The sequence below is a fragment of the Mastigoproctus giganteus genome, chromosome 7 (genome assembly GCF_048544385.1).
Source record: "Mastigoproctus giganteus isolate SK-2022 chromosome 7, ASM4854438v1, whole genome shotgun sequence".
Taxonomy (NCBI): domain Eukaryota; kingdom Metazoa; phylum Arthropoda; class Arachnida; order Uropygi; family Thelyphonidae; genus Mastigoproctus; species Mastigoproctus giganteus.
The window spans coordinates 93,913,149-93,939,426 of NC_143581.1; the positions used below are offsets into that span (position 1 = coordinate 93,913,149).

General features: G+C 35.6%; 1 protein-coding gene across 1 annotated transcript in view; it reads right to left on the reverse strand.

Annotated features, from left to right (window-relative positions):
• Positions 1 to 945: 945 nt before the first annotated feature.
• The window catches only part of Axn (protein axin), a 228,954-nt gene continuing 203,621 nt past the window's right edge, over positions 946 to 26,278 (reverse strand). The window contains exons 10-12 of the mRNA XM_090377779.1: positions 23,133 to 23,213; positions 17,522 to 17,701; positions 946 to 1,601 (exon numbers count right to left, since the gene is read on the reverse strand). Of these exons, the coding sequence (XP_090233905.1) occupies positions 1,475 to 1,601; positions 17,522 to 17,701; positions 23,133 to 23,213 (388 nt within the window). The 3' untranslated portion in view covers positions 946 to 1,474. The remainder of the gene's footprint in view (positions 1,602 to 17,521; positions 17,702 to 23,132; positions 23,214 to 26,278) is intronic.

The following is a 26,278-nucleotide window of genomic DNA, read 5'->3' on the forward strand; positions in this document are numbered from 1 at the left end:
TTCAGTTTTGTTTTTTTAGCAAATTTAGTTCTGGAACTTTTTGATCCTACTTTGTATATCATTTGCAAATTGGGTTCTTCAGTGTGTCAAATTATAGAACTTCTCCCAAACTCAAAAATCCAAAACTTAGCCAATTTTATTTAGCTAGTTGAGATTGAATTATACCAATCATGCTTTGCATACTATAAACTAATTAAAAACTTTGATTAATCTTTACAATCCCTTCTGACTGATCTTTGTGAGTAGCAATGATTGATGAGCCTAGCCCTTCCCACCTTTTAACTTAGCGTTAAAGTGACCCTTCCTAGCCATTGCTTCAAAATCAGAAAACAAGTTCCCGATTTTAAAACAGCTGTGGTGGTGGTGGGGGGGGGATAAACAGACCAACTAAAAATGGGGTACCATATACTGAAGATGTCAGTTTCCAATTACTACGAGGAAAACAATGAGTAGGAGAGACTAGACCTGTCATCACTACTATTTGCAGCGATTGATCAGAGGGGGTACCATGTTGTAAAAACTAGCCTGATACTTCATGTACAAAAGTGTTTTCATTATATTTCTTACTTGGTAGGACTCCACGTAGAATTCCTTCTTGAATTAAAAATAAGTTTTCTGATTTGATATTCATCTCCCCACCCCTCAAAACAAATTTATTCTTGGAAATTTTTGATCCTAATATGCATATCATTTAAAAATCGGATACTAAATCCCACACTTATACTAAATACTCTTCATGAATCTCGCAACTTTTTTTTTAATTATTCAACAAAACTTTAATAAATACATCAACAGCTTAAAAATTGAAATATGTTTTATCTAAACCTTAAATAACAGTTTCTATACAGTTGGCATAGATTTTAGTAAGATACTATATAGCAATTTTTTTAAAATAAGTGTACAAAATTAGCCTTATACGAGAATGAATCTTTGGAAACTATTCAATGATTTTACACATAAAAATAAACTTTTAACTTTGTTTGGGTAGGGAAAAATGTATACAACAGGGACTTAATGAGATACGTCATGTTTAGTAGACAAAACATTAAAAAAAAGTTAAATAAAGTAAGATATAAAACTATGAGCTGAACATATTCTGATTAAAATTAAAAGGCAGTTTTTCATGGATGGATGTTATTCTTCAGAAAATGCAAAGTTGTAGATGATTAAAATAATACAATGTCCTAGATATATACAAAGTCATTATGATAAGCATGTGAACATGAGGTTCACAAGCCACTGCTCACTGAGCATCACCAAATATCCCTTTCACTCTAATTAATCAAGCAAAACTAATTTGCACACCAAGTATTTAACAAATAATAATATTTACAGGTTCATTTGTGCAAATTTCTATTCAGGCACTGGGTATTATAAGCACATTTGTACCATTTTAAGTTGATTACTAGTTCAAAAGGCACCCCCCCCTGCCAGCTCAAATACAAATTCATGTGCAAGCAGCTGGTATAAGAAATTATTCCACTGACTGAATTGTAGCAAATATTTTTCCTTCCCACAGTGGAAGAATTTCATTATCATCACTAATTTCTTCATAAACCACACCTGTTCCAAACTCATCACTTGCTTTCTTGAAGAAATACCTAGACAAAACAAAAAATCAATTAAAACATTTTTTTAAAAAAAATATGATTAATTTTTTTTTAAATTATCATTTAGGACTATAAATTTAATTATCATTTAGGACTATGAACTAATGCAATTCATGGTTCTTGTGCACATTTAACACCTATTAATACTGACTACATTAGAACAGGAATGAAAATAATAAAACTACTTTAAAAACAGGAGTTTTTAAATTTGCACAAGAAAATTCAGCCAGAAGTTCATTTCTGCCAATTTTAACAATTTCACATGGAAAATTGAATTTACTATGCTTATCAGTCATATTACCATATAAAAAAAAAAAAAAAAAAAAAATATGAAGAAGTACATATATGTAGTACACACATTTTTTGTTATATACAGGTAAGCCCCACTTTATGATGCTTCAATTATGCCATTTCACATTATTGGCCTTTTAAAATAATAATGACAAAAAAAAAAAAAAAAAAAAAATATATATATATATACACACACACACACACACACACACACACACACACACACACACACACACAGTGGAACTTCTCTATTACGAACTTCTATTTAACGAATTTTTAAAAAAAATTAGTAAAAGCATTTTAAGATTTTCAAGCATTTGCCGCTAAACAGTCGCTCAAATATACTGCCTCCTTCCTTCCGAAATTGCGCATTAGCATCTGGAATTAAATAATCATCCTTTTAGCCATTGACGCCCGTAGGAGGGTCTTGATTTCATTTTAACAGTGAAATAAAGTGGTCATAAACTTTACAATAAATAGAGCAGATTTGTAAATTGATGTTGGCTCAGGGGAAAACGAAATTCGCTGCGGTAAACTTGAGCATGCTGCGGCGGCAATACATAGAATGCTACCATAGTTGGTTTTTAGTAACGCCTACTGAGTGACATTCACTTCTCACCTCAACTGTACCACGTGACCTTCCTGTCAATCATTATATGATATGTCCGTTCTCATCTAACTGGACTCCAAATAGATGGGTTTCATGAATTTTTTTTTCTGATAAGTAGCATACATCATCCATAAATTTTCTTTCGTGTATATATGAATGAAAGCAGAATAAAAGAAATTCACAAAGTCGTATATTTCTTCAAAGTGATTGATAGGAAAGGTCACGTGATACTGTTGAATTGGCAAGCGAACATCATTGAGTAGGCAGTACCAACAATTCACTATATGGCCAGCGCAGCAAAGTTTGCAGTGTATGTATCGGCAAGAACTGCAGTCCAGTAATTTTTACAATTGTGGAAACAATGTCAAAAAGAAAGTGTTTAAGTATTAATGATAAAGCAAAGATTGTTATGATATTGACCAGGGTTTTATGAAAAAAGATGTTGCGGAGAAATATGGCATACCGGCAAGCAGTTTATCTACGATTTTAAAAAATCAAGAATCAATTTTAAATGCAATTGAAGGAGGAGCAGACAAGAAACGAATTAATTTGTGTATATACGAAGATGTTGATAAAGCTGTTCTAAAATGGGTGCAAATGATACGTGAAAAGAATATACCAATATCGGGCCTAATAATTAAGCAACAAGCTCTGAAATTTGCACAGTCCCTTGGAATTTCATTTCAAGGGACTGTGCAAATACAGAATTTAATGCAAGCACTGGGTGGCTAGATAAATTTAAGAAGCAACACAGAATTGTGGAAAGGGTTATTTGTGGAGAAAGTGTTAATGTAAGCTAAGAAGATTGCAACAGTTGGAGGAACAATACCTTAAAGAAGATTTTGGAAGAATATGAGTGTAAGGATGTTTTTAATGCTGACGAAATGGGTTTATTCTTTTAAACGTTTATCGAATAGAACACTTGCTTTTAAGGATAATAAACGTTTTGGCGGAAAACAAAGCAAAGAAAGAATCACTATGCTAGTTTGAGCAAATATGACAGGAAGTGAAAAATTAAGACTTTTAGTCATTGGAATATAAAAAAACCCAAGATGTTTTAGAGGCCTACACCTTTAATAAAAAAGCATAGATGACAAGTGATATTTTTGAAGAATGGATATTAAAACTAGACAAGTGTATAACAAAAAAATTAAAAAGGAAAATTGTGTTGGTAACTGACAACTATCCGGCACATCCTGCCAAACTTAAAAGTGCAAAGTTGTTGTTTTTACTACCAAACATAACGTCAAAACTCGCCAATGGACCAAGGCATTATTAAAAATTTTAAATTTCATTATCGAAAGAGAATAATAATGAAGATTGTCAATGCGTTATCAGAAAATAGAAGCTTGGAGGTTACAATTAAATTTAGAGATTGCATCTTTGAACTGGCAAAAGTTTAGACAAACAATGTCACTGAATACACTATTCAAAATTGCTTTTCGAAAGCGGGATTTGCATTGAATACAGAAATCGAACAATGACTGGACAAACAAGATGAACTGCCCCTTTCACAACTGAAAAACTATTGGACATTATTAGAATTGTCCGGAAACATTGAAAATGAAATAACACTGGATAGTTATGTTTATGTAGATCACAGCAGAACATCCAAATGAAGATGAAATACTGCTGAACAGTGTTAGACACGACCATGATCACGAAGAAATTTAATGATGATGCTGAAGATGCATCAGAACAACCCTTAGAAAAGCCAACTCGCGAAGAAATGATTAACGCTTTTAAAACGGTTTGTATGGGTCTACAGTTTTGTGAAAATGTTCCTGATAATGCTTTTAATGCTCTGAACAAATGTGAGGTTTTTTTGAGAATCAGAAAATTTTTTAATTGTACTATGCAAACGAAAATTGTGTAAACGTGATTTAAATAAGTATGAAATAAAATACATTAAAAATAAATGTAGATTCATTTTCATATAAGATAACAATTTCTAATAAAAAAGATATTCTCTGTATAACGAAATTTCTCTATAACGAATTTTTTCGCTGGATTTATCGAATTCATTATAGGGAAGTTCGACTGTATATATAAAAAATTTGAAAGCGCAAGCGTAACACAGCACGGGAAGTCGGTACCTATATGGCGCTACTATCAACGTCAGTTGCTTTCTCCTCGTCTGCCAGTGTGTATGTGTTGTGAGCTGTGCCTAATTAAAAACAGGAAATTATTAGTGTGCAAAACCTTAAATTTAGCACCTTCACTGTTACAACCATTATGAATAATGCTGAGAAGATCAAGCAGTCACATACAGGAAGTGTTGACGTAAGTGTTTCTAGATCAAATTATTCAATGAGACAATGGAGAAGATATTAGTGCTGTGGATAGACAATATGAACCAAAATAACATTTCTGTAATACAAGCAGTGGTTATGGACAAGGCTAGGAGCTTGTTCAATGAAATGAATGAGGAACTGGGAGGGACTGAATCATTTATGGCTAGCAGGGGCTGGTTTTCCCCGGTTCAAAAACCGGACCAGAATTCACAATGTAAAAATTACTGGTGAGGCGGCTAGGCTGACACTGCAAGTGCTGAGAAATATCCCATATTCCAAAAGTTAATGGGTGAAGGCTGATACACCCCAGGCTTGGTCTTTAATATTGATGAAATGGGGCTGCACTGGAAGAAGAAGCCTGGAAAAGATTGGTTTACATTACTTCTGGATGGTAATGCATCAGGCAAGTTAAAGTTGATGTTGGTGTACCATTCAGAGAATCCATGTGTTACGAAGGGCATTGGGAAGACTTTCCGTCCTGTTTTCTGGCATTCTAATAAGAAGCGTGGGTGACCCAGATCCTTTTTAGTGAATGGTACACTTCATACTTTTGTCCAGAGGTGGCCCAATTTTTTGAAGCAAACAACTTGCCCAAAAACATTGTTTCAGTCCTCGACAATGCTCCAGGACATCCAGCTAACCTTAAAGAATGAAGTTCTGAATGAATGTGAAGGTCGTTTATGTGCCACCCCCACTGTTGCAGCCAATGGATCAGGGCGTTACTGCGACCCTCAAGGCATACTATTTGTGTATGACCTTCCTTCAAAGGGATTGTCGAGGCAGTGCAGGCATCTAATTCAGTGAGGGACTACTGGAGATCCTACGGCGTCCTTAAGGCCATAAGTAACATTGCTGCAGCCTGGAAAGAAATGTTGCAATCATGCATGAATGGCATTTGGAAGAAATTGTGGCTTGATGTGGTGTGTCACTTTTTTTTTAGAGTGAGCCAGTTTCAGCAGTGGCTGAAGATGTTGGCTTTGACAAGGTTGACATCGATGTTGTCAGTGAGTTGTTGCAAAAGCCATGGTGAGCCTCTTTCAAAAGAGGACTTAGAGGAGCTGGCTGCACAACTGGCTAAACAGGATTCTGAGGAGAAGGAAGAGCAGGAGATTGTGCCAATTAGGACCCTCACTACAAAGACACTTTAATCAGCTTTGGTACAAATACAAACAGGCTGTGAAACTATGTGATAATGATTCAGACTGGGAACACAGCTCTTTCATTCAAAGATGCTGTTACTAACATATTGAAGTTCTACTACAATATGTTAGAGGAGAGAAAGACTCAACAGAAGTCACTGCTGCAGTTCTTTTCTAAGGTTAAAGAACCTGCAGAACCGGTCGATCCTCCACCAGGCACATCCAATTAACACCATTGCAACTATGCAACCGACTGTAAAAGAACATCAACAGAGGGGGGGACTATCTGTATTTAATATAGTTTTCCATAATTGGTGGTGCTCATTCAGCCACAAAGACTGGACAATCACATCAAATGAATACTAACAAAAATTGTTTGAAGGAGATGAGTACTGTTAACTTTTGTTAAAAGGATGCCAAAGACAACCAGATGCAAGTCTTTAGTTATTCTCTAAAATAAAGCAACTATTTGCAGATATCAATATAAATTTGTGTTTACTATGTAACAAAATTAAGGGATCTTCAATATGTCAAGCTATATGGTCTAACATGTCAATCATACAAAACCATATACTTCATGACTGTTACTTCTGTCTGAATATCTGCTAAACATATTGGGAGAGGAAAAGAAAAACAACGTTCATATCAATACATAAAAACCCAACCAATACATTTTAACAGAAGAACATCAGAAAATACAAGTCGTCAAAAAAAAAAAAAAAAAACCTTATATTATTAGAATAGTTCCCAACTTGAACAGGTATATATTTATACTATTTGTAACTGTTATCACATTTACAAATAATAGCTCAAAAAGTTTTTATATACATCAATAAACTTGAACAGCCCATTATAGCTCCAAGAATTCAAAGCCGTACTTGGCCTCCTGACATTGAAATCGAAGAAATTGCTTCAATTATTCTTGGCTTTAAGAGGAACTGTTTTTTGAAAATACCTATCCTCCAAATAAACAAACCCACAAGAAAAAAAATTGAGCAGAGTTATCCACGTGCCCAAGGTGGCTATTCAATCCTATTCACCTGACATCCCTCTGTTTTTCCTCTGCACATAATTCTCTAAAAGGTCAAGATAGATTGTTTAACTAACATACTTAATTAGATAATTACACTGAACCTGAATTGGTGAATTTGTAACGGCAAGCAATAACATTACACTTTTTATTTAACAAGAGGCATTTTGTTTTATGACTAGTGATCTATGTAGTACAATGTTATTCTTTGTAATGGTGAAAACTACAATTATTTCATATCAGATTAAAAGTTATGGGCTTTTAATTTCTTTGCTGAAATTAGGTCCACTTGACAGCTTAATAGCTCTTATGCTATTAATCTGGCCCTAGGGCTCTATTGTATAGCTTTTACTGTACATTATTTTAATTTAAACACTGTTCAAGTACTATTGTAATTATATATATACAGGTAGTTCAATACTTTGAGTTATTATTATTATTATTAGCCATATGGTGCAAGGAAGCCTGAGGCTTATGCTGCACCAGGCATAAAAAAAAAACATTAAAAAAAATAAAAAAAATGAGAGAGAGAGAGAGAGAGAGAGAGAGAGAGAGAGAGCCAGAAGTAGAAGGAAATCGCCAAGAAAGAGAAGAATGATGATATCCAGCTCAGTACCCTGGATGTGCCAAGCCCATACTCACCAGATGTGAGCCCCCTGGGGTAAATTCGTTCCCAGTGTGTACTTGTAAAGCTGGAATTTATTTTCCATAAAAAAACGGGTTACGTTCTCAACAATGAAATTTGACCATAGTATTGTTAAATAAAGGTCAACAAAAATAGTTTATGCTTAAACAATGATTTATTTATCCAAAGGAGTGAAAACAGCCTTTAAAATTGAGCAAATTATAATCATAAAGAAATTGTTGATGTCATACAAATGTTAAAGAATGTTTATTCTTCATCAACTAAATGCACGCTCATTGATTGTTCGTAACGTTGATAGTTCATCACTCATTGTTGGCTCTGCACTTGTTGGAAGCACAAGGAGTAGTCTTCTTTGAAAATGCTTCAAGTGTTGTTTGTTTCCAAGACAGCCTTCTCTTTTCTTTATATATTTCATAATAGCATGCATAATTTTTTTTAAAATCTGTAGCAACGTTTCTAGTGCACTTTAAATTTGAATCTTTTGACTCAAAAATCTCAATTTCTTTTTCTGCATTGAAGAGTTTCATTTAAGCCTCTTGAGAGTGAAGGAACAAACAGGAATTTCAGCTGTTAAATCTTCTTCCTCAGCTTCACATTTTGCCATTTCAATGAGGTCTTTCGTTTGCGAGCTCTCCATTGTGTACTTGAAGCAAATCAGTGACGTCAGTTATAGAAACCTCAAGCTGCAATTGGTTAGCAACACTTATGACCACTTCTGTTTCATTTTGTATGATTTCTGCTGGTGCGAGCTCTCCATTGTGTACTTGAAGCAAATCAGTGACGTCAGTTATAGAAACCTCAAGCTGCAATTGGTTAGCAACACTTATGACCACTTCTGTTTCATTTTGTATGATTTCTGCTGGTTCTTGAAATCCTTCAAAGTTATCAATAAACTGATGAGAGTTTCATGACTGATGACACATTTCATGTTTTTTTCTGTAATTTTGTCCCATGCTTATTTTGTTATTTTGATTGCATCTAAAATATGGAATTCTTTGCCTGAACAAAGAAATGCATGCACAATAGTACTGTATTATATAGCTATTTGTGTGGTTTTTAAATGAGTTATTTATGAATGTTTAGCATTTATTTATTGCAATTAATGTTCACATTTTCGATTTTGTTGATACTTGACGAAAAGAACTCGTAAAGTGAGAACTGCCTGTATGTGTGTATGTGTATTCTTGAGGCTGTCTCAGATATGCCAAGCAGTATTTGCTAACTGGGAGTCTAAAACAATGATGGAACTGATATTCAAATGACACTCAAGTCAAGTGTTCAGCAAAGTACAGTCAGTCTGTGACAGCTAAATCCTCTAATTGCACCTTCAAGATGGTAGGTAACCCTGGGTATTTCCCTGTGTGAAGGTCCTGAAATACTGCACCCAGTATACTGGAGGTGACCACCCAGGTGCGAACCAATGAAAGCATGGGTAATGGCACAGCACTCACACCATACAGAGGAATGCCAACCCTTTGTGTTACCAAGCAATACTAGGTGGTAGATGATGGCTCATCAACTCGTGCAATTACCACTATGTTGCTTATTGGAGATTTGAAGTGCTGGAACCCATGTTATTTGGTTTTTTTTTAGGAGCATTAGCAACTACCATATTGCTCCGGGAATATGCGATGGTCATTCCCTGACCTTTCCGTATTTGGTGGTGACGGGCTCGAACCCCCGGTCTAATCAAGAAGCGTGTGTTACGCACTGCTGCTTCTTCCCACCTGGCTACGGAGGCGCCTGGAACCCATGTTTAGTCTCTAGAGCAAAGCTCCATCATCCAGTATCATTGATGGCTTTTGAGGTTATGACGGACATCGTGGTGAGATTCAAGCTTCTTTACATTTCTGAAACAGTGTTTGCACACTGGCTGCTAGATAGTACACTAGCCCGAACCTATTGGTAACTCTCTAAGAGACTTCCGGATCGGCAAGCGTATAATCTCGCTATCTCTACTCTGCCAGATAGTAACTGGAGTGAGTCCGAGTAGTGTGCATGTGGGGGGGGGAAGACATTGTTAGGCCACGTTAAGTCAAGCAGCTGGGTATATTCCTACCATGTGCAAACCATATCCAAAAATTACATTACATCACACAACATGTCCTTACCACCTTTACAAATTTTCTCGTTCAATTCACAAATATACATGGTCTCAGTTCTAATTTCAACTGATTTCCATTTCCACTTACAATTTGCAAAACTCCATGTACTTTTTCTGACAGAATCCTAGGTATTGGTTGATTTTAATACTGCTTATCTCAGTTGTCCAAATTATTTGCTGTATAATTCCTTTCGTGTCAAAGGCGATACCTGTGCATACGTCTGTTTTGTTATTCCCTGTCAGAGATTTAGTAATTTGGAATCTGCTCTTTTCGATCTTCTCTGGTTTAAAATCAATCTACCACATTCTGTCAAATTCACCTGTTGCCTCTATCGTTCACCCAACTCCACTAACCACTTGGAACCCTTTCACTTCCTCTCTTTGAAACCTTCTCCTATGCTTACCTTCGACGACACTCTGATTTCTAGTCAAGATCATATATCTCTATTGAGGATTTTGCTGACTTATCTCTCTTGGCATGAGCGCATTACAAATATTGCTGCTTCTGCATCTAGAAAATTGGGTTTTCTGTTTCACTCTCGGCATTACTTTTCTTCCAAACAGCTGTTCACTCTATACAAATTGCAAATCAGTCCTACCATGGAATATTGTTGCCCCATCTGTGGCAGTGCCCCCCCAAAACCTCTCTCAGGCTTCTAGATTCCAAAAGAGAGCAGTTGTGGTCAATTAACGACTCATCTCTAATAGTCTCTCCACTCTGTCTCATAGGTTTTGTTTCTGCTGCATGCCTTTTCTATAGATACTTCCATGGGCACTGTTCTTTTGAATTGGCTTCTATAATTCCCCCCGGTGTCTTCCAAAGCAGTCCAAACATGTGCCACAACAACTCAACATCCTTCTACTGTCCAACTTCAAACTCACAGAACCAACTTTTCTTCTTCCTCATTTATTTATTTAGCTTCCATTTTCTGGAACAACCTTCCTTCATATGTATTTCCTGAGAATTACAATCTACAGAAGTTCAAGTCTAATGTTAAAAAGTATCTTCTTTCATCATCTCAACCTTCAACCCATGCAAAGTATCATAGGTTCTATTACCTTTTGTGTTTGGGGTTTTCATAAAAAAATAAAATAAAATAAAAAATATATATATTTTAGTTTAGATGCACAAAATTCAAAATAGAAAATGTTATCAAATTTAATATAAAATAATTTATCAAGAAATTTTGCCAAACTTGCACTAAACCGTGTGGCTAATCAAAATACTTTGCTTTCATAAACCATGGTCATGGCCATGGTCATGATAAGATAATATATACCTTGGTTTATAATTACAGTAAATCCTCACTAATCTAGTTACATTTAATCCAGATGTTGGATAATCTGGATCGAAATACGAAAAATTCTTTCACAGTTTTGAGTACTGCACTTTGAAAGTCAGGGGATTTAGGATTCCATCTCTCTCTCTCTCTCTCTCTCTCTCTCTGCACAGGCAGAGAGAGAGAGAGAGAGAGAGAGAGAGAGAGATGGAATATATATGTCTTGCATGTTGTTCAGAACTGTTGTTGACTCTGAGTTGGATGGGTGTAATTGCTTGTAACTCTTCATTTGCGTACTTCTTTATACGCATATATGTACATAAGTTAACATATTTTATATTATGGGTTTATGTAATTGTTGGCTAAACCAAAACACCATTGTCTTGTCGGGGTCCCAGTATGCAGACTGGTTTCATTGTTTTTCTGACAATCATGCCTTTAATGCTACAGATGTGCCCGCAAAACCTAATAGCTCCCCTTTTATTTTTTGCGATGTGTGTATAGTTTGTTCACCAACGTTATAATGGTTCATTAAAGATTTAACGGATGCACCATTTTCAAACTTTTAAAAATTTAAGTTTTTGTTCTATTGAAAGCACAACTCTTTTGTGTTTACTCATCATTTTCGCATTTTCTAAACAAAAAAATATATTTACTATAAAAAAATTGAAACTCCTGACATAGATAATGAAACAATTTTTTTTTTTTGTAGTGTGATGGAGTATAACAATCCAAGAGATGCATTAATTATTGCCTCTAAAATTTTTTCTACCACTGAAGTCAGACTAACCTGTCTATAGTTACCAACTTCACTCTTAGAACTGCTTTTATGTATTGCCAATACATTGGTACTTCTCCAATCCAAAGGAATCTCCCCTGATTCCAATGATACCCTCATAATTAACCTCAGTGGTTCAATATACTCCCTCACACTCTCCCTCAAAACTACAGGGTATATGCCATCAACTCCAAGCCTTACTTGCCTTAACGATCAAAAGTTTTCCTAATAAACAATCATCTGTAATTATGACATCACTAATTTCATATGGCTCAGTCTCACTCACACAGCCTCTTCTCAGCATGAAAGGTCTTTCATCAGTAAAGACAGATACAAAGTACCCATTCAATTCATTTGCAACATTAGCTGGGTTGTCTAAGGCTTTCCCACACCCAGTGCACAAGGGTCCTATCTGATTCACTTTTTTCTTTCTTGTATTCATATACATGAAAAATTCCTTATCCCCATTCTTTGCACTCTCTTAGCCATTGCTTTCTCATATGCAGCCTTGGCCTCACTGGCCTTATTTGTGGTACTATTACAGATCAGCTTGCACCTGTTTTAGGCTTCGGTACTTTTCACTGCTCTGTAACTGTCCCATGCTACCCTTTTCTGCTCTATTTGACCAGCCAGCTCCGCAGTCATCCATTTCAGCATCCTCCTCCTGCAATATTTTCTTAAAAGGTATGTATACTTTCATGGCTTCTGTGATTTTTGCTTTAAAAATATTCCATAACTGAAATGTATTTGCCATTCCCAGTTCACAGAGCCATATAGAACCATTTTAAAACCATTCCTAAAAATGAACTTGCACTACTGTTAGTGGTTGATGCAAGTTTTGCCTGAAAAACAGATATCTGCAAGCAATATGGTATTCTGAATCAAACTTTGTCAACAATTACAAAATCATGGGAAAAAAAAAAAAAAAAAACCCTTCCACTTCCATGTTTGAGAACAGCAAGTCTAAATTGGATTAGAATCATTGATGTATAGTAAAGCACAAAGATTTATATTTCACGCTGCTCGTTTGGTTCAAACAAGAATTGGTGAAGGGCTGTCCAATTTCTGGCCCTATTTTGATGAAAAAGTCTTAACTGCAGAGCTGGGAAGTCAGTTCAGGTCTGAGCTGAATTCATTTCCCAGCCTCCACACTTTGAATTCCCTTCGGGATGGATGGCTGGAAGGTGTCTAATAATCAGACTGGATAACTTCGAACTTGCCTTCTCCAAAAAAAAAAACTATGCAACCAAGGATATCTATGGTGGCAAAGGAGTCAAATGAATATATTAGTGCAATGGTAGGTTGTGATTCAGATGGTTCTGTAAAGCTGCTTATGTCTGTGATAGAAGTTTTTAAATTCCTGCTATTTTAAAGTGTTCTTGGAATGTTAAATTATCAGTGAAATACCACTGATCATCAGCATCTGATTAATTGTGGAGGAAAATACAAATAAACCTTTTGAATGTAATATCTTCAGCTGTGTATCTTCTGAGTGTGTCAGCAGAAATTGTACTCAATACATTGCACGCCGTACAAATAGAAAGCAACAACTACAGTATTAATGGCAATAACAAGAAGTGTTGTACACTTTGGATATTCTTTGAATATTATAAAATGTGCACTGTTTTCTGGGTACTCTATCAGATACAGAAAATATGCTAGAAAGAGTATATAATTTGGAACAATGTGGCAAGGAAAATTATTGGCAATACCATTCAGGAAAAAAAAGACTTTTTGTACAAAAACAAATGTCATTCAAATTACTGTATTGCACAGCACAGTAATTTGAGTGATATTATACATGGTTTGTAAATAATTTTTATTATTTTTTTTGTTCATTTGATTAATGTGATCATTTCTTCTTAATTATATCCCATTATTGAATTTTGCTGATATGAAAAATTGAACATTTCCATAATAAGTTAACATGAATAGAGTTAATTCTATTAACTAAATAGAGTTAACCTGTTAAATTTTAAATTGTTACAGTTTGCAGCTTTATGTTAATCAGGTTCCACTTTTTTTTTTTTTTTTTTTTTTATTATTAATGGTATATATTCACTTGTGACTTCTAGGGCTACTGCTTTAACCCGAGCCTGGTCCGCCCTGTTTTTGTCTAATTTTTAACCCTAACTCGAAAGTTGCTCCCCCCGAAAAAAACTAATAATTTTCATAATTTCTACTCAATTTTCCAAATTGAAACTCTCAATATACATAAACAGAAGTATATTCTTTGATTTCCTACCTTTAGCGCTCAGCAAAAACTATTAATTCACTCTAAAACAGCAAAAATGTACGATCACATTTCAATTTATTAAATTTTTTGATGTCGGCAAAACAAGATCCAAGCTTTGAAAATAAAACGCATTACTTCATTAGTTCAAAATTCGCGCGTCAGCTCGGCGCCTCTGGCTAAAACGAATCAACGCACGCAGAGAGATAATTGACTGGTCAAGCTTACGTCATTAGCGTTACTAAGGTGATCCAAGGAGAAAATGAAACTGTAAACAATTTTTGTGGAAAACAAACAGTTGAGCATCATTATTTGCGAACACTAATTTGCATGGCTCACTCACAACAGTAGCTTTATTGCTTTTCGTAATTGTTGTACGAAAGAATTGCAACGAATTGGTTTTGAAAAACTAAAATATTGCATTTCCTTTCTTCAATATGTATTATCTACTAAAAAAAAAAAATCAAGGAAATTCATCTACTGGAAGCAGAAAGAAAAAAACTGTCGTAAAACTGATCACTACAATGCGCATTTCATAAAAAAAAAAAAGTTCGCTTTATTGTAATTGTTTCTAGAGGACTAAATCGGAACAGCAGTTTCATGGATGTATATTTGATCTTCTTACGAAATTTCAAGAAAGTATTTCTATTCGTAGCTGCGTTATAAACTTCGAAAACTGATATCGAAGGAACTTCACATGCATCTCACTGGTGTACAAACGAAAAAAAAAAAATGCGCAGCTAGTAACAGATTGTGAGAACAATCCGTTACTCGTAGTGAGGGATTGGGAAATTGTAAGTAATTGTTATTGAATACTTCAATATTTCCTTGATATGCATTTGATATCATCAAAAAATTTCCAGAGAAAAATTGAATTTTCATTATCACACAACGCCCGAAAAATTCAACATAAAATGTCATGTGTTTCAATGTTTGAATTCCATTCTGAGCTGCAAATGTAATTTCACTTCTCTTGCGCTGACAGAGTAGCCGTTCACCGAATGAAGAAAAACAGGGTTCATTTTCATGAAATTTCCAATTCCCTTCTTTCACTTGAGGGGAAAAAACTCCTTAGGGGAGGGAGTCCACCCTTTCTAGTCCGACCCTGGAGAGAAAGAGAGAGAGAGAGAGAGAAATAAAAAATACCCTTTTGGTGGGCAGAAGGACAAGAGATTGTCAAAGGTCTAGAGGGCTAACTTTCATTTATTTTATTTATTATTATTTATTTATTTTATTTTATTATATTATTATTATTTTTTTTTTCTTGTATTATTCTAGCAATCCATCCTGGATTGGGGCTTCCCTGGGCCGGGATAGTGCTTCTCCTATTTTCTCCTTCCCTCTCTTTATCTTATACAAGTTTTTCTTTCCTCCCTGGGAACTTTTTTTTTTGGCTGATGCTGCATAAGCTCATACACTTGCTTTCTTGCATCACATGCCACTACTACTACTACTAGTAGTAGTAGTTCCCCAGGGAGGAGGGCATGCAGTCGTCCAGGTGATCGCTGCTTCCAGGTAGCCAGAATGCCCAAATACAACATCACAATACAGAACACACACATAAGCTCACAAACAGTTTTTCTTTCCTGTCACTTTCTCCAGTGCGGGATGAAAAATTTTTTTCTCTCTCTCTTGCCTTCCTTTTCATCTGTCTTCATCCAACATGGGATATTCCTAAGCGGGATGATTTTTTTTTTTTTTTTCACGACACACACTGGCCTTACCCTGACAATGCGTAAAAACTGAACAGAGCAACGAGGCCGAGATGAACTTTTGTTCTAGGAGCCGCCCATACAAAAACAAAAAATAAATAAAGAAAATAAATAATAATAAAAAAAAACAGCATTGCAGCTCTAAGTCAGCTTCATCCTAGGATGCCGAAACTGCAATTGTTTTAGAGAACAATATTTCGCATTTTTACTTTCTAACATTATGACATCAAAGCGTAACAAGCAAATATCTTCTAACGATACTTTTTGAGCAGCCGTTAGTTGTAATCTGTTAGCTTTGTATTGTTACAAATATTGCAGTTCACAAATATGAACAATACACATTTCAAGAAAGAAAGAAATTCATAGCGGATGATTTTGTTTTTCTTTCTTTTGATGCACCAGTTTCGAAGTTTAGAAGTTTATAACGCAGCTATGGGTGGAAATATTTTCTCGAAATTTGGTTAGAAGATGGAAACTGCTGTTCTGATATTGTTTACTAAAAACAATTACAATAAAGCGAACTTTTTTTTTTTTTTTATCAAATGCGCATTGCAGTGTTATCTGTAATATATCAGTATAATGCAGTGAAATATCAGTTTTACACCAGTTTTTCCCGTTTCCAACAGATGAATTTCCTTGATCTTCTGTTCGTAGGAGCAATACACGTTGAAGATAGGATATACGATCTGTTCACCTTCCATAAACTGTTATTGGTACTGTATGGCTTTATTGCTTCTTATGTCAAAAACAGTAGCTCCTGTTCGTCTTTTGTTTATTTACACTTCTCCCTTACCGTCTCGATGTATTTGTACTGGTAACGTGATATATACCTCCCACGCTTCGCTCGTATTCACGCGGAGTTGTTTATCAGAACTGCTCCTCTCCGTAAAAAGAAATTCGCGCGCTTTACACCAAGAAACGAATCAAGTGTCGGGTTTCATAAGCTCTAGGCTGGTTAGGGCGGGGGTAAAAAAATTAATTGAAAAGGCCTAAAAAATTGCATACTTGATGTCACATTTTTGTCATTTGCGTGAAATTCAATAGAAGGTTTTGAAAATTTAAGTGGGAAAATTGAAGAAAACAGTTCTCGCTCCAACTATAGCGAGTTTCAGCTCTGTAATTAGAGTAAAAATTATAGAATTAACTTGCTGAACCCAGTTGGGGCTGGTACGTATCCCAGCAGACGGGGATATGGTTAAAAGTATTCCAATTCTTCATGCTATTTGTCCAGTTAAAAGAAGCTATGTAGCATCTTAAATAAACTGTCAGTCTTCTTTCCCTCCTCCCCATTGCTGCTGTAATATTCCAACTTAAAACTCTGTAATCATTCTTTCTTTCCCACGCATGCTCCTCTAGCAATTGCCTTACACTCTTTCTCTTTATACCCTTTATTATGTATCATACACAGTTCTCCATGTTATTGTTTTGCAGTATGTAAATAAATATAGATTAACTGATTGGGAAAACACTTCAATCAATGAAAATTGCAATTAACTCTGAATAATGTATAAACTTCTTAGAGGAAATTGTCACATAAGTTACAAAATTAGGGGTAAAACTGTATATCATGACAATCTATAATGAAGTGCTTAAAAGCTGTTTTAAGTATGGAGTTAGTGGCATGATCGCAATTTCACTCCTCTTGAAAAATGAGTGAGAAAGAGCTGAAAACTTGCAAATCTTCAGGCTATATCAGATAGTACAATTGCATATGACTAATAAAACTATGGCTTAAAAAAAAATTATAGTCAGCTCAAACAATAAGAAAAGAAAAATCTATATTTAAAGACTCACCTATAATTGCCTCTCTTGGTTAGAAGAGTCTTGAACTGTCGTAAAGTAATGTTCTTGCCAGGCAACTTTATCAAATATGGAACTGATTCACCATCAAAATAATAACCAATTACTGTAACTTCGTTTGCATTTGTACCTCCTTTATTTCCTAACTCTTGAATTCCTTTTTTACTAGACTTCCTGTAAAAAGATTACGAATAAATGAGAAGGAATAAAAAATGTTCCAAAGAGAGTGAAAAATAATTTCTGATCACACTTGCTGCGAATGTTAAAAATCACTGTTTTGCAAAAACAGCTCAAGTACCAGAAAGACATCTCTGACCTGGAAAAAATATTCTAAAACAATGGTACCTGATGAAATTAAAACCCATGAAGGATGATTAAACTGTGTAACAAAAAAAGTTTATTTATATTTAAACTTTCTTATAGGTATTTTGTGTACCGAATCCAATGGTGTCTTGGTTTAACTCTAGTGTCAATATTAGTATTACTTAAGTGCATACCAATACAGCCTATAGTATTCATATAGCTTCCCCCCCATACACACTAAAGAAGAGATTACTTCTTATAGTGCAAAAAAAAAATTATTTACAAAATAAAAAAAAAAAAAAAAAAAAAGAAAAATTAAATCACAAGGAGAAATAAATAAATGAAAAATCAAATACTTGTATACAATATTTCAATCAACAGTCTATGAGCACCTCTCCCATACATACAGGAATAAAGTTAAACCGTTTTAGATTTTTTTTTTTTTTAAACCAGAACATGAACTGCTCATCAATGCTAAACATAAAAAAAAAAAAAATAATAATAATAAAATAAAACTAAATAAATAAGTTTTATTAAAATGCTGTGTTTTCTCTCTCTCTCTCACACACCAGTTTTATTCAGGCCACTGTACTAGTTGAAAATCAACATTCTTCTTAGTTCATAACGTACAGTGGAATACAGCTGTCTAACCATTAGCATTGGTAATGGCATATGATGAAAAAAAACCAAGCTTATACAGCATCAGCCAAAAAAAAAAAAAAAAAACACACTCACTTCTCATTTCACCCACCCATTCGTTCCAAAACTTTGTCCAGTTCTTCCTTGAATCTATTTAAGCTATCAACTTCCACAACGGCAGATGGAATATTTGTTTCAACAGCCTAAAGACAATTTTCCACACATCTATTCTGCAACTGTCTTTCAATCTGAATTTATGCCCCCTCAAGTGCATAATCTAAGCAAGAGGAAGGATCCCAACAGCACTGAGCTTGCTCAAACATTCAGTCTTATACACCTCAATCAGATTTAAATAGATTTTCCAAGTTGGGCGATTTAGTTGTCCTGCAAAGCTTACTAGAGGGCTCTCTCTCTCTCTCTCTCTGCATAAACACATGTAAGGGAGGGTCATTGGCTTTAGCATGTAGATTCTGGATTTGTGATGCACGGTCTACACAGAGTGCAAGGCGAAGGCTACTGCGATGTATGGGATTCAGCCATCGTATGGTGCATGGTCTGACAGAGCTACAGACTATAGAACTATAATCTAGTTGCACATGGTATAGATGCAACAGTATAAATTTGTTGGCCCTCCACATTATGGCAGATAGCATTCTTAAGATGTTCAGTTTTTTTTCAGGCACACTATCCAGAGTGTTTTTTGCGTGTTCAAGGAAATTAAGTTTTTTGCCACCTAGGAAGTGGACACTAGAAACTATACGAATTACTTGATTGCCCAGTCAGAATTCTGGGTCTGGATAGATTACAAAAGTGTATCCCAATAGTCACTTGAGATGACAGGCAGAAGCCACTACTTCTAGTCCATGGCTCCTTGCAACTGCCTTTCTGCCATTTGCATACTAGAGGAAGGGTAGGAGATACCGACACCATCTGCATACAGAATGGTAGACACTGTTTTTGTTAGGTTCTGCATTATCAAGTTCATTTTTATAAATAAAATGCCACTAAGTAACGAGCCCTGTAGGGACCCTTCCCCGCGAATAAGTTTACAAGATAAATGGTTATGAAGCTGAACCTGAAAAGTCAATTTGTGCAGGTTTCTGATGAACAGTGGGGGACCACCCTGCAATCCTAGGTTGTATAGATAGTTCCTGCAGTATACCAGGGAGTGTCAAAGGCTTTTTCTAGATCGAATGGTTTCACAACATGATGTTCACGTAATACAAACGCATTGTGAATTTCTATTTCCAACTGAATCAGCAGATTCAGAGTAGAGCTGTTGTTTGTTTGTTTGTTTGTTATTTGGCTTTTTAGGAGCATTAGCAACTAAGGCCATATTGCTCGGGGGATATGCGGTGGTCATTCCCTGACCTTTTTGCGTCCTCCGTATTTGGTTGTCACAAGGCTCAAACCCCGGTCTAATCAAGAAGTGTGTGCTACGCACTGCTGCTCCTACCCACCAGGCTACGGAGGTGCCTACAGAGTGGAGCTACCTTCGTGAAACCCACATTGCATGGTATTGAGAAGGTCACATTGTACTAGGCCAACTGAGAATTAATACTTTTTACCATGCTCTTGCTCATAGAGCTGGCCAGAGCAATGGGCCAGTAGTTTTGTGGAGTAGTAGAGTCCTGTTCAGGTTTTTGAAAGGGTAGGGTAGAATAAAAGCATGGTGGCATTTGTCTGGGAAATGCATGTTCCATAAGTATCCTGTTATAGAACAGAAACAGACTTGAGAGTTGGCTCAGTAAGATAAGAAATCATCATATAGTGAATTCCATCAGGTTGTGCTGCATTATGCTTAGTGGTAGATAGATCTTAATACAATTTTGTCAATGTAAACGGAAGGTTGAAGTGTTGTGCACTGTTAAAAAGTTGCAGTGATATTTCTTGGGTTTTTTTTTTTTTTTTTCTTTTGCTTCTGGAATTGGTGTGAGTATGATGATGTAGCTGACATTCCTGCACATTTCCACCTGTATAGGAAGGTTGACATATGGATGTTTAAAATACACCCCTTGTATTTTAGCGCATAGTGTGTGTGTGTGTCCTCATGTTCTTTGTTGAAGAAGAAAAACACTTCCACCTTTTGCCTCGGATCTAGCATTTTTGATGTATATAAGGTTTGCAGTTGTTGGGTACTTCCTGAAGATATTCCATGCTCTATTCCTTTCTTATTTTAGCTTTACTGCATTCATCATCATCCCACCATATTTTCTGGCATGCATGAATTTATTAATTGTTTTTTTGGGATTGTTAGATCCACTGCCTTCAGTATTTCATTTGTAAAAGAATAAGAGAAGTTTACGTCAATTTGATACATAGAACACTTCCGTATGATACTCTCCAGAAATTAAAACGAAAACAATTAAAAAAACCGAAAATCTTACATTGCAATAAGAAATAATTAACAATAATTCAAAATCAAATGAACACAATTAAAAATTAAGTAAAACATTAATTTAACGAAAAAACAATTTTACTTCCTGAAGCCGACAATGCTTACGACCATATGTCGTGATCACAGGAATGAAAATTACTGAATAGGGGCGAGCGTGGAACTTAAATAGCGATTATTTATCTTAGTGCATGCGCGTAAAGGACGACGAGTCGGAGATTAGATATGGCCGGCGAACATTAACAGAATTCTCATGTAATTTAATTTCTACAGTTTCTGCAATTAATAGCCTCTTATAATTACTTGGACACTAAGTATTTTGACCTCATTAAATAAAAAAGTGTTTTTCATTAACGGCATGAAAGGCTAATTCTGATGCTGCTGAACAAGAAGCAAGAACTGAAGCTGCATGTTGATTAACAGGAAAATTCAGAGGAAACCACATAGAACCCTGATAAGACAAGTTGCAATCACCACAAGAAATGTTGTATACCAGGTAATTTATCTGTTGCGAATGAGGAAAGGACTTAGCCATTGTTCAATATAGTGTGTAATTTTCGTATTGGCCTGGCCACAATTTTATATTTGGTATCTTTAAAGAATCTGTTAAGTTGTTTGTGCCACTGTTCAACATATGGGACAGAAATAAAATATTTTTTGATATTACTATTGTTGGTTGGCATATTTTTTTGTATTCTATCCTTAGCATGTATCCTAATTCTGTCTATTGTAGCAAGTGGGTAACCCCTGTTTAAGAATCTGCTGGTTAATATTTGTATTTCTGAGCCAAAAGCAGATTCTGTCGACAAATATTTATAAGCATTGATAAATTGATTAAAGATAATCGATCTTTTGTAGGTTTACGATAGATGTTAAATTGGATTTTATTTGTGTCCTGAGTAAGCGTGAAATTTATAAAATTTAATGACTTAGTATCCATATTTTCCCTTTCCAATGTAAAATGTCTTGGATAGTGCTACTCGGTAATGACTAGAACATTGTCTAAATACCTCCAATAGTATGTGATACGGGATAGAAAAGACGTAAAATGTATACGTTCAATCGTCGAGAGACAGAGATAGATATTCTTCGGGATATGTTAAATAATAACTCGATACTGATTAATTATAAGAAGCTTCCTATTAAGGAAATTTTTCACTTAATTAAACTCTTAGTTGAAGCCAACTATATCACCTTTCGAGACAAAGTATACAAACAAATTTTTGGTTTGCCAATGAGATTAAGCTTGAGCAGCCTAATATCGGAGACATATCTCTCAATGATTGAACGTATACATTGGACGCCTTTTCTACCCCGTATCACATACTACAGGAGGTATTTAGACAATGTTCTAGTCATTAAAGATAGTAGCACTGTCCAAGACACTTTACATTCGTTTAATATAATATATAATAAATAATATTCATTCTAGACTCAAATTTACATCCATAGAGCTGCCAGTCTAGCAGTGCAGAAAAAGATGGCATGGGAAAGCTACAGAGCAATGAAAAAGTACTAAAGCCTACAACAGCTACAAGTTAATCTACAGCAGTATGACGGAAAAGATTAGGGCCATCAATTTGGAGTATGAGAAAGAAAAGGCTAGTAGAGGGCAAAGAATGGGGGGGGGGGACAGTTTTTTTATGTACGTGAATACAATGAAAAAGAAAGCAAATCAGTAATGGCCACACCTTTTGTAATGGTGTGGCTGATGTTACTTGCTGATAAATTGAATAGGGAATGATTAAGAACACAATCCAGGGATATTCAGATAGAAATGGCACTCTGAAAGTTAATGGTTTTGCTAAGGGAAAATCAAAATGTGTGCCACCCCTCTCTTTTTAATTCTGGCAACAGCATCACTCATTTTTGAAAATTTACCATCTTGTTAAATAACATTTGCTTGTGGAACTGCATCAGACAGTCTAAAGTACAGACTGTTAAGTATTACCCTTGAAAGTGTCCATTTTGGAGAAGTCATTTAACATGATATTTCTACTACTACTTGTCAGAACTCAACCTTGAGTGTACATAACAAAGTGTCCCTTTTAGACACGCATACATTAATGGAAGTTTTACTATGCTTCTACATATGTTGAGCTAACTATATTCATTAGATTTACTATTCAACAGTTCTCATACTGAGCTATATGCTATCCACCCCTTTTTAACTGACACCCACACCATACATATGAAAATAAAACTGCAGTTAAACACAGAAAAAGTAAAAAAAAAAAAAAAAGAAAAAAAAAAAATTCTATACTATACCTATGTGGCAATAGATCATCATAATTTTCCAAAGTCTTTCCTGATGATCTTGTTCTCATCTCCCTACCTGAGTGCATGGCTCTAATGAAACAAGCAAACAATTATATTTATTTTGTGCATATGGTGAAACATTAGAAACAAAAAAGAGAGTAACACATACAGAAAAAAATAAATTGTTCAAGAAACAACCAAAGCAACTATTTTTAATACTTACAAAAAACTCAAGAAATTATCTGTATTAAGGAGTTTTCCTTTTAAAGAGTCACTGTGGCATAATTTTAATCTGTTCAACGGAGACTAAATTTTTACAGATCCGGATCAGTAGCATGGCACAAAATTACACCCTTTCACAATCTCTGAGAGGGGGTTCTTGACTTTTAACTATCCATAAACACTTAAACAAAAGGGAAATTGCAAGAGGTGCAAAACAGACCAGGAAAAAAAAAAAAAAAACCACCTTTAACTATAAAGCAGGCCAAGTCATTTCATTCATTCATTCAATTATATATACATTCTCAAGATTTATATTCACACACACACACACACACACACACACACACACACACACACACACACACACACACACACACACACACACACACACACACACACACACACACCAAAACCTACCTAATATAATGTTGGTCCTTCATATGCAGCCAAAACAGCTCATACCTGGCAAGGAAAGGACACAACAAGGTTTCTATGTACCAACATGTAACCAGCAGATCCTTTAACTCCTGTAAGGTCTGTGACCTAACCTCAAGGTATGTCGTATGTGTTGCTAATTTGCAATCCATCTTCCCCACTGCTGGCATCATTCCCTCGCTCCTTGTATAATTCTCTATAGTAGTCTTCTGCTATTTGAATTATGCCTTCTCTGCTGTTTATAAGTACACCACTGCTATTCTTCAGTTTCAGTATCATTTGTCTTTCTGTATTACTGCTCATGCCTGCTGATTTAAATCCTCTGTTTTCCCTTAATGCTTGTTCTACTTTTCTTGTGCTAAATTTTCTTATGTCCTCTCTGAGTCTCTTTCTAATGGCTTTGCATAACTCAGTATACTCAATTTTCTCCTTGTCAGTGTTTATCTTGTTCTTCATTTTTCGCCTTCGGTTCATCATAACAAGTGTTTCTTGCCTAATTTTTTCTTCTTTGGATTTCTTTTTCCCTATAGGTTTCTTGGGCTTTATCCCTTTCAGAAAGTTGTAATATTCCTCATTGATATCTTGGTCCTGAGCAGTCTGCAGAAGCTCAAACTTGTTCTTAAGTTCCAGTACATACTGCCTTTTCTCCTCTTCTGTTATCTCAAAGACCTTTGTATTATTTACTCGAGTCAGTTTTTTCCTTTTCTTTCCTACATCTATATCAAGTGCACATCTTACCATTCTGTGATCACTTCCAACATTTACCTTATTCAGGACGGTAACATCATTCACAATATATCTTCTGTTAGTGAGGATGAAGTTGATTTCATTAGTTGTTAATCCATGTCCACTTTCTGTTCACCCTTTTCTTGAAAAAAGTGTTCATTACTGACAGTCCTTGAGATTTTACAATTTCCACAAGTCTTTCGCCTCTTTCATTTCTTTCACCAATTCCAAAATTTCCTACAGTTCCCCTTTCTGCACTGTTTTGTCTTTTTCCAACCTTAGCATCGAAGTCCCCCATAATAATAGTGTAGTGGGTTTTCTGCTCATCTAGAAGACTCAATTTCGGTGTGCATTTCTTCAACCTCTTCATCATCATCATGGCTCGACGTTGATGCATAAATCATTATTATTTATTTATTTGGTTTTTTTTAGGAGCATTAGCAACTAAGGCCATATTGCTCCGGGATATGTGGTGGTTATTCCCTGACCTTTCCGCATCCTCCATATTTGGTGGTGACGGGCTCGAACCCCGATCTAATCAAGAAGCGTGTGCTACGCACTGCTGCTCCTTCCCACCTGGCTACGGAGGCGCCACAAATCATTATAACCTTTAGCTTGTACCTCTTAGAAATCTTGAGTTTAGTCTTGATATCCTTGGTAATGTACATGATATTCATGATATTCCTTCATTATTTCAGCTCAAGTTTTTCTTGAGGCAGTTTGAGAACTCCCAGGCATAATGAAACACTTTTGTTGAATTTCATCTGGATTCACATTTCTCTCCAACTTCCCTTTCTCTTTCACGATATTCCTTCGAATGCTGGGCTGTAGATTTTGGCACAGTCAATTTCGTATTAATCATTATGCTGATATAATGGTATAACGTAGCACATCACTGTTCAATTGCTCTTATCTGTCAAGGCAACTTGTTGCGTACAACTGAATTTTCTTGGGTGTATGCATTGTACTTGTTGCGTCACTGCAGAAACAAGTACAACGCATGCACTTCGGGTTTCGTGTCAATTTCTAGGTAACATAACACCTTTTTCCAAATAACGCCGATAAAAACATTTTTAATGTCAAAACTGCCTGTAAGCGAAGATTCTGAGTCGGATCAAGACAACGTAATGTAAGGTAAATCTAATACAGTGCACCGAATTGACACAGCCAATGCAATGCTCAGACAGTTTTGTGTAACATAAGCGACAGGAAAACAAATATAAGATTATGAGTGCATCATAAGTCTAAATAAATACTGTGATTACACATCACAGTATTTTTTAGGCTTAATAATGAATAACAGTACAGACATATAGAGTGGGTCAGTTGTTGTTGTTGTTTTTGGTTTTTAGGAGCATTAGCAACTAAGGCCATATTGCTCCGGGGATATGCGGTGGTCATTCCCTGACCTTTCCGCATCTTCCGTATTTGGTGATCGTGGGCTTGAACCCCGGTCTAATCAAGAAGCGTGTGCTATGCACTGCCGCTCCTGCCCACCTGGCTACAGAGGCGCCGAGTGGGTCAGTAAATCAGAATGTCTTAATAATGGGGGAACAACATCTGTACAGATGCTGCTTGTGGGTTGACCAATCACAGAGTAGCAAAAGTGGATTTAGTGGATGACTGTTTTCTACTCCAACATGATAGAGAGGCAACAGGAGAAAGCAGTACTCTTGATCTGATTATCAACACTAACACTTCAAGCAATAAAAAGTTGCAGATTAAAGACCAACTTATGGTAGTGATCACAGTGCACTGATATGTGATTTACT